Source organism: Pygoscelis adeliae, unplaced genomic scaffold (genome assembly GCF_000699105.1).
Source record: "Pygoscelis adeliae isolate BGI_AS28 unplaced genomic scaffold, ASM69910v1 Scaffold221, whole genome shotgun sequence".
NCBI classification, from domain to species: Eukaryota; Metazoa; Chordata; class Aves; order Sphenisciformes; family Spheniscidae; genus Pygoscelis; species Pygoscelis adeliae.
In genome coordinates, this window is record NW_008824183.1 from 331,224 (window position 1) to 341,759 (window position 10,536).

Sequence of the window (10,536 nt, forward strand, 5' to 3'; positions counted from 1 at the left end):
GCTTTTGGCCTAGCAAGCTGCATGCAACACTGTAAAGAAAATTTGTTAAAAAAACCTTGCATCTGTAAATACTATATATTGTAATGTTGTATTGAATGATATATTATATCTGTAAATTTGTTTCTTCTTACACTTATCTCATACCAGAGATTTTGTGTTCTAGATATAGCAATACTGCGAAGGCATCTACAGAGTATCATTGGCTCATTGAGGTCACAGTGCATAACATACTCTTGAAAGTGAGTTGCCTCTGCAGGTATCTGAGAGTTGCTATCTATTCGAATGTGGCTGAGCATTTCATTTTATCAAAAATGCCACCAAATGCTCATATTCTGTGTGGTCAGTGCAGTCCCTAGGACAAGTCTAATGAAGATATGTTCCACCAAGGCAAAAAAAACTAAAAGGTTAAAAATGGAGAAATATTTACAACTTTCTTCAGTCTGTCAGGTTGAGTTTTCTGTTTTAGTATTCTTCAGTGCATTTTCAGAGAAAGGTTCCAAGGCTATGAGTATAAGCAGTCTGGTCCAGTCCCATACATATCCGCAAGCCTTTTAAAGCGAGGGCCCCAGTCACTGAGGTAATCGTAGTTCTGGTCAGAGTTTGAGCTGATCGAATCTAAAGAACTGAGCGACTCTGCCACTGAGCCATTCCCCTCAAACGCGTATGTCTGCAGGGAGTCGTAGGGTGGTGCGCAGGGGTCCACGTCAGCTTCTTTTAGTCTTTCCCAGATAAATTCCCTAAAAATGACATTATCTGGGATGCTTTTAAAAGTCGGTCTGCTCAAGAACTGAATCTCAGGTGTCACATCCCTTCTGGTCTTGGTGTCTCGGATAATGTTGAGGTTTCTCAAGGCAGCCATGTCAAAAGCCTCGGTGTCTTCTTCTCCGCCACCCTCATCATCATACCTGACAATGTTCTCTCTGATATCTCTCTCTTCATCAAAAATGAGGGGTTCTTTTTTCCGTCGCCTCATGGTGACAATCAGCAAGACAAGAACTGGAACACAGAAAGACTGGAGTTTTAGCAATGATAAAGTTTCCTCATATTTTTCCTAGTGGTGGAAGTACTCATTAATGTATATGGCAAAGACCCAAGGAAATAACAGGCAATTTATGCAGTTAGATTTGAAACCTAGCAGGTTCTGAAACAGCTTTTAAACCATAAGCTTTTTAGATGTTAAAAAATCTATTTCCAAAACCATTCTGGATTAACGTCTTCATCTCTAAGTCTGTATCCTATGCTGTCCGCTAACCATAAATTTTAGGACTGGTTCAGTCTGACTATTACAATCTCACAGCCATGAAATAAAAAAAAAAAAAAAGACCTTTTCCTGAACTCTTAATTGCCCAAGTGATAAAAGCACATTCATAAAGTAACTGAATAGAATTTAACAACCATCATTTGGGAAGTGACTGAATTAAAGTATATGGCCAATCTCTGCTGAAAAAAAAAAAAAAATTAAAAAATCATAGCTTGGAGAACGCTGAATTGTTAAGCAAAGTGTAAAATAAGACTGTCTCAGTTCATGGATTAAAAGTATCTCTATATAAGACCTCACTTTCCTATAAAGTGCAAAGTACTGTACTTGAGGTTTATGAATTACATCTAATGAGAACTGCTAGGGCTGGAGTTTATTGGATCAGCCTGTGCTAGAAATGTAATTTATTTTTTTTTTTTATTTTAACCCTTAAAGTTTCTTTCAGCTCGAAAGCTAATACTGAACTGCAGTGACAGCTGAAAGAACTGGGAGAAACTGACTCAAGGCTCCTCTTGTTCAAATACAGTTTTGGTAGAAAAACATCATTGCTGACACACAAAATATGGAACCAGTAATATAAATATTGCACCCATCTGTGGGACATGATGGAGTGTGAATCATCCTCCTAGAAAATGATTAATACTATATTGTAGCATCTGGATAACATTTGAGAGTTAATGATACTCCTAGAAAATAGCAGGCATTGCTATGACTGTAAAAATAACTACGTTGAAAAGTAAGTGTCATTCCACATTCAATTAATCTCTTCTGATTTTATGTTTATTTTTAATCTTAAGAATATGTGATTATATGCATTCATATGTCTAAGGTTTACAATCTTTACTTACAGTACTTTTATATGCCAACTAAATGCTGTATAAACATCTGGAAAAACAAAATCTTATATAAATAAAATTAAGCTTGAGCTTCCCTAGGAAGTCTCAAAAGTGAACTCCATAAATTGTATGATGTAGGACTGCCATTCTTGAAAGCCCTTCTTTTCACGGAGGAATTTTTAAAATCAATATCAATCTATTCATCGTGAGGCATGATTTAATATTGGGATCCCTTGGTTAGAATAAACCAGTCATTGAAAGACTGTACATGCAGAAAACTGTACCATACGTCGACAGACGTTATGGTATTATTTGGAATTAGCTAAAGCATAAGATGACTTCAAAGGTGGACTTTCTGCAATTTTTTTTTATTTTCCTTTGTAGCCAGGTATGTCTAAAAATAAAACTGGAACAAGTTCAATTTTTTTCTAAACTTTTTGACAAATATATTAGTCAATATTTTTCCCCTTTTTTTCAGTAGCTACCAGGCACACATCTAATGATCTATCTACTAACAGATGCCTTGTGACTCTATATTACTGCCACATCAGCATCACTCTCTCACTTTTTTGCCCCTGGCATCTCCCTGATTCATGCTTTACGAATTGAATTCAGAAGCCACTAGTTTGGGGCATTTTGCTTTGAACAATATTTACATAAGCAGTTTGACAATATAAGATTTTGACCTTTAAAGTGTTTTTTGTGAAATTTCAAAACATTCTGATATTTGTAAAATACAAATTGAGCTGTAAATTATACAGCAGAGAACATAAAATTGTCATCATAGAGACAATTGCACTCCACTCAATGCTTTTCCATATCATAAAAAGATATTTTAAAGTGAAAATACAAATTAGCTTGCTACAGTACAAATATACATTTAAGCCAAGATTGCTATTGACATAACTTTTAAATTATTATTTTTAACATTTACTGCCACAATTTTTATTGCCATATAAATAAGCAGCTAATCATTTTCTTTACCCAAGTGTAAATGCATTTTCACACCACTGTCCCCCTTAACATACTTCATTTTGAAAGTTAAATACCTGCTAATAAGTGAAAAATATAAACTCAGTAGGCAGGTCCGCCTAAAGGTACAATAAAAATCAAGATATAATGAATGTTTTATATAGTATTCCTTGTACATCTCACACTTGCTTGAAGCCAAGAAAAATATGGAGTCTTTCTAAAGGTTAAACATTTTAGCATTTAGATGGCTTTATGAGATTATTAATTTCTAGCCCTTCCAACAGCTATGAACAATAAAGTTTAACCTCTAAAAGAATAAACCTTTAGCTGTATTGCAGGAACTGCAGAGATGAATACAAGCCCCAAACAAATTTCACTGATATCTAAATCAAGTGCAACTGGTTTTAAAGTTTATCCATTTCTCATTAAGTCATGGTGGGGTTTTTTTCCTACATTTATCACAAAAGCAGAGATCAGTAATTAGTGACTGGCTGAACATCTAGAAAACCTAATTTTATGCTTTTTAGAGAAAAAATAATACAATGTAAAAGCTGTAGGGACATATATATTGCACATTGGGGCCACTACTTTGGCCCCATACTAGTACACCAAACTCATGCCAAAGAGATGAAATAACAATGCTGAATTAATATGTGATTTAACAAATAAATAAACCATTATTAGAAGTAACTAAATAAAGACTAAATAACCAGAACTAATGAAGATAGATCTAAACCAACCTTTTTGTTCTGATTTACCTGAACTGTTAGAAAGGCTGATGTTGTTTAACAGGTAAAATAACCAAGAGAAAATGTCATTTGTATTTATATTAGCTGTGGTAATGCATAGTTATATCCTTGTGTCAGTACAGAAGTAATGATATATCAGTAGTTACAGTTCACCTAAATCAGTCTTTAAACACCTTTGAATACAAGAGTGGATTTTTGCTTTGCCATTTTGCAGTGTGCTTTATGGAATTATTATGAAATTTCCATTTTGGTATGATCTGGTAAAAAGTCAAGTTTAGGTCACCTGAGCATGTTTCTCTGCTTTAGTATTAATCTTTCCTTTTGTACTCAAGGCAACTGCAACATAATTGTAAGGAAGCCATAAAAGCCCTGAGACAACCTGAGGGAGGAGACTACATGCAGAGCTATACAGTAAGGGACAGAGCTAAATCACAAGCATTATAATGCCTTGTATACACTACGTCCCTAAGCCTGGCATTTACTATAGCAATAAGCCGCATCAGCTGTGAGCAAATCTGCACATTGGTTTATGCCTTAGGTGCGTCATGATTCATAAAACTGAAGATTGGAGATCCTCAGCCACCTAAACAGCACACTAATAACCTATTTAGTTATATCTTGCAGTTGCCAGTACAGTCAGATGAGATTTGGGGATTACAGAGGCCAAGGCTCAGGAAACCTGCATTTAATTCCCAGTTAACAAGTTTCATATATAACTGTTGTTTAATCAGTTTGGATTGGTATTTGCAAAGTGACTGTGACCTTTAAATGTCCACACTGAGTGACCCTAATAGGCTCTATACCTTTCAGAAAACAGCTTCTGCATTGCATACTCAACCACCTTTTAAATGACTTAATTGGGATACCCCCAAATTAAAACAGTTATAGATTTATCATTTTTAAAACTGCAGGACCAAATCCCACACATACTACATAGTCACATTCTGTACATATTTTACCGATTTAGAGAATAAGATCCTTATGACTAGGACTGTTTCTTCTTGTTTACAAGCCACACAATTATGTGTGCTGATTTAATTGGGTTCTTGTAGGTACTGTGATAATAATAACAAATTCCTCCTCTTTCAACTGAAAAAATATAATTTAAATCTGTATTTTGAAGTTTAATCAATGTATTATTAACTTGTAAACTCTAGTACCACACTAATAAGAGGTTTTCTTTAATGTTTCTAAGAAAATACGTGGTACTAATAGATTATATTCAGATGTATAGAAGTTAAAAGTCATGAAAAAGCATTATGTCAACGTAGCTTTCCATTGTTTCAATACAAAGAAAATCTTTAACATCTCAAGTAAGATTGGGTTATCTACAGGTGAACATCTTTTTTTGTGTGATTTTATGTACACATTTTATGCTAAACATTTGTTACAAAAGCAATTATTGTGTCTGGAAGATGCTAACTGAAAAACAAATTACCTTGAATTAAATTACCATATAATTTTCAAAGGAGTTAAAAAAATCCTAATTACTTCTCTAAAAATGTACAGTCTAAAATGAATAAAACTAGCTTTTCATATGCTTTTTACAGAATTAATTTTTTTCTTTAAAACATAGCCTCACTGCAGAGTGAATAATTATAAAGTTGTTTTGAGTAATTAACAAAGTACTGGAACTTTCTTGTGGAATAAAATTTAGAATTTAATCTCCATCAGTCAATATGAGGAGGCGAAATGATTTCCGTAAAATGTTTTTAACTTTTAAAAATTATTTTAGTTTGAAAAAATAGTCTACATCATGTTACATGCAATTATAATGAATTAGTATGATTTAGTAACATTCTTCCTTCTTAGCATCAGTTAAAACATTGTGCTTATCTAAAATTGATTGGTTGCTTAAGTACAAATAATAACACTAAGAAATTCCACCAAGACAATCTGAGCTTTGGTCAAGACAAATGGTTATTTATTAGACAAAGGGATGTATGGGGCAAGGACAAATACCAAAGTACACCATACTAATTTTAAGAAGATAAGAGCTTGTTGAGATTTCAAGATACTAGTGCCAGAATGCACGTATCCATTACATTTATGCAAATCTCATGCCTACTCCACTTTACAGCTGGCACTCACACTGAGATGGCACTGATGAATGCGACTGGATTTGCACTGCGTGCTAATCTTGGGTCAGAAAAAAATTTTGATCCGGTAGCCTGTCTCCTCTTTTCACTGATAAACTCTTACACAAAAAGGTGCATCCCTTGTTCCCAGCTCTGGAACCACTTGCTAACAGCTGAAGCCTGTTTTTTTATGCTGTGCTAGTGGATCTTCAGGATTTTTTCTCAGGAATGGATTTGAAAAGAAAAAGGGAAAAAGGAGAAAGTAAATTGCTAGCAATGCTACCATTCAGCTGATCCCAGAAAATGTCTTCTAGGAACAAATGAGAGAAGAAGAAAGGGTCTGGGACCAGACAAGCAACAACATTTCACTGGGGTTTCACTGGGCAGCAGTGATGCTTAGGCACCTCTTCCTTGTGAAGACTCGCACCCGGCTGGGAACAAAACAGCAGCAGGATACAGTACCAAAATGCAGGACTCGAAGCCAGGGTTAGCATACAAACGCAGCCTAAACTGTGCCTGCAGCTTTGAACTGTACCCAAAAGGAACGGTTTAGATTGGAAGTGATGACAGCACATACAAATGTCTATTTGGATAAACAGTGGTGATGCATTCAGACAGCTGTATTTGGAAGTCCAATTCTTTGACAAATAAAATCAATGGTAAGGTGGACATATGCCAGATTCCTCTTCAGTGCACAGCCCATTATTCAAACACTATGTTCAGAGAGCTTATCCTCAGTTCTTTACTAAACACTTGCTCAGCACACTCCAAAAATGACTGGAATAAAAACTCGGGTTTCTTGATTTATTGATCGTATTTGAACCCTGTGTAGTACTGGGTAGAATAAGCAAGTTATTGCCTGGTAACATGCTGTGTCTCCAGTCAATGCTCTTCTTTAAGACATATGGCTCCTATTTAAGAAAAGCTTATGCCCAGGCCAGGCTGCGTTGTAACTACAGTAGTTTCTTATGTAATCTTCAGAAACTCCCTTTTTTTTATATAACAGAAATGGTGACATTTCAACTTGGGATGAAGTGAATTGCTATTGTTACAGAACTTTTCTTCTTAAGTACATTGGACCAAAGTTTTAAATGGGTATTTTTCTACTGATGCCAATGCCAGTTGATATAAGAGGATCTTTTATATATCTTTTTGAACTCTACCATTTAGCCTCATGTCCATATAAAGTTCATTTGGGTGTATAAATGGCCTAGAAATGCTACTAGAAAAATGGTATTTAAAAAATGTTCATTAAGACTTTTGGCAATCATTCCCTTCCATTCCTCCTTAAGCTTAGGCCTAACCGTGTGTTGAGTGAGTTTAAACAACCTTATGTTGTTAGGGTTTTTTGTCACAAAAATGGAAAACTCTGGAAATGCCACCTCCTATGCATAGGTATTGAGTAAGTCGGTTGGGTTCATTGCAGAGGTAGTGATTTGTCTTACACGGTAACAACAATGCAAGAGGATTTCCTTTTTTGAGTCCTTTAGAAATGTTTGTAGCAGAAGGGACATTTGCTTCTAATGGTTTACAGTGAGGGGAATCAAAGTCAATAAGAAGAGAAATCTATACATTGTTGAAATACTGCCATGAACAGAAGTGCGGACAGAAGTCTCTTGATTTGACCTATACAAATTACTTGGATAACAGCGACAGATAAATCACCACTGGGATTATACCAACCTGAGGAGACTATGGTCTTCCCCTTTCACTTAGACTGATATGTACAGCCAGGGAATAGAAAAATCTCTCCATTGATAACAACACTCAATAAAATTCTTGTGTGTTGAACCGGTACCCTTGTTAACGTGAACTTTCTAACAATAAGCAAATCTAAGCAAAACTGCACTTTTGCTCACCTGCATGCTGCAGATGCAGGATGATCCTTCATCTTTACTCCTCGATTTGGGCCTTTACTACTACCATGTAGTCATTTTGTTTAAGGACTAGGCATGAAATGAGAAATGCTAACCAAACTAGGGTGCTGACACTGTTCCACTGTTTTCCACTGTCTTTTATCTAGTTGCAGTTTCACTGCACAATATAAAATCCAACTGTGCTACCAGTTGCAGAAGTAACCAAAGATCATTCTGTAGATGTTCAATTAAATATGATTCCCATCAGTAAATTAAATCTGCTATATTTTCTGAATATCTTTTGTTCTATGCAAATCAATAAATGTTTAAAAATAGTTATATCTCTGAAATAGGGACACACTGATACTGGTTATATGGTGAGTATGCGAAACCAAATACTTCAATAAACAGCATTGTCTATTTCTTAAATATTACATTTAATGCAAATGACCTTTTTTTTCTTTTGCTGTTATATATAGATGTCTATATATATATATGCTATATATAGATGTCTAGAGGGAGCTTGACATAGAAACAAAGTATCTGAACCTGAAAATCCCAAACTAAAGGTTTTGTGTGGCTCACAATACAAAATGCTGTTCCACCTGGAATGTTAGGTGTCCCTGTTCACAGAAATCGGGGTGGGGTGGTGTTGAAGCTTATATACATATATATGTCTCTCTACCTTTTGCTACTATACATTGAACGGAGAATAAAGGTAACAGGAAGAAGACATACCTAGCAGTGTCAAGACACAAGCCAGTATTGCTATCAGGGCTCCAGTGCTAAGTCCTGCAGGCAAGATATATGCTTCTGCATTACATGTCTGAGCAATACCATCTGCATCACAATCACAGACTCTGATGGTGAGGGTGTTAGTGCTACTAAGTGAAGGTGATCCACTGTCCACGATGAATATTGGCAAGTAGAAAACAGACTGTTCCTGTCTTCGGAACCCATTTCTTCTGGTTAATACTGTTGCAGTGTTATCTAGATAAAGGAATAAAATATAAATATAAAATACATGACCTTCCTAAAACACAAGCCTATAAATAATACAGTCTTTCACTTAAAAGACTTTATAAACACATTTATATTATTTCAACAAGTTTATCTTTCCTGGTCATATATTTTTGAAGCTGCAGAGATAGGATCAGCTGAGAAATGATACCCAACTAAAAAAAAAGATTTCTATTTTCCACAAAAGACTGTTTCAAAATTGCAGAGGCCTGTTTGGTTTTAGTTAAGCTCACAGTTCCACACTCTTGATAGTTGAAGGTGAGATCATTATAAAAAAGGAAAAATTCACCCTTCAGTGATCAGATTAAGTATCTATATACCTGTTTCAGGTCTAATTTCCAAGGGTCTACTTCAATTATTTACAGAAATAGATATCATATTAATGGAAGGGATGACTATATTAATAGGAGAATAAGTTCTGAAGAACAATGAAATATTTTTTAAATGCAAAATAAATCCAGTTGGTGCACAAATACAGGTAATTGCACATGTAACAAAGACATGCACTTGTTTTCAGTCTCATCTGAGAGACAAGATGACTAATATGATCAACCTAAAATGTGTGGTTCGATGCTGCTCTGAGTTGAGTGAAAGTCCATGTGTTCCAGAGAATATGTGCAAAACTCACTGTGTTCAATACAGGTTGACAGCTCCTGAGAGGTAGGGAGTTACATCTCCTAGAATGTATAGAAAAGGTCGGTCGGTCGGTCTGTCTAGCTACCTATCTACTTATCTATCTATTTATAGACAGAAATATTGATAATTCTGTAAAGTTATTTTATTGTGTCATCTGTTATGACCTATCTGGCAAGATATGCAAACACTTCTTCATATAGCATCATATGAGATATGCATAAAATTAATTAACATTGAAAGAGGCAACTGCTGCTGTGTCTTGTAACTCCATTGATTTTACTGGCATTGCAAAAGTCTATTATTAATTTTTCCAAATTATAAGTTCTCTGGAAGAGGGTCTGTCTTTTCATTAAATACTTTACAGTACTTGTAACAATGTCAGATTTCCGAATAGTCTTATTCTAATACATTTTTATTGTTTTGATCATTATTACTATTACAGTCTTTAGTTTCAAACTGCAAGCTGCTCATATGAAGAAAATTAAGCATGTCAGTAACTACATGCAGGGTAAGGCAATAAATAGCTGTGTGAGAGAACTTTATTAGGTCACATGTTACACTTAAAGAATGTTCCTCAGTCTGTCTGTACAAACAGCATCCTTTAGTCCACCATATGTCTGTTTTTCTTATTTTATTAATAAGGATGACTTTGTAGCTCTGGTTTAGTACTGATCTATAAAAGAGCAATGCAAGAGTAACATAGCGTCTATTTAGTTCTATTTGCTTCAGCTAACAGCTAAACTGACTGATACATGCCCGGCTGCCTTACTATGCAGTGCAACTAATGAGAACACTAATTAGAAGCATGTTCTCAGATATTTTAACTAATAGAAACGTGATGTCAATGGGAGTCTTTGCATAAGTCTTTGGGGAAATAGTCATAAGAAGTCTGTGTAAATACTGTAGGCAGCTTCCATTATCAAAAACAGTCTTCAGTAAATGGTATACTTATTGAAAAGATGTGTTTTTCTAAAAAAAAAAACAAACAAAAAAACAGCCCTCTCGATTTACCGTGCACTCTTTTTTTATGCCCTGAGTTATATTAATAAAATATGAATTCCTGGATATTTTTCAGTCACTGCCCCAAGGTAAAACCTAATTTAGATAAAAACCTGTACATTCAAGAAAAAA

The 10,536-nt window shown here is 35.0% G+C and overlaps 1 protein-coding gene across 1 annotated transcript in view; it reads right to left on the minus strand.

Annotated features, from left to right (window-relative positions):
• Nucleotides 1-502: 502 nt before the first annotated feature.
• Nucleotides 503-10,536, minus strand: part of CDH7 (cadherin 7, type 2) — a 70,693-nt gene continuing 60,659 nt past the window's right edge. The window contains exons 10-11 of the mRNA XM_009334379.1: nucleotides 8,488-8,739; nucleotides 503-996 (exon numbers count right to left, since the gene is read on the minus strand). Coding sequence (XP_009332654.1) covers nucleotides 503-996; nucleotides 8,488-8,739 — 746 coding nt within the window. The remainder of the gene's footprint in view (nucleotides 997-8,487; nucleotides 8,740-10,536) is intronic.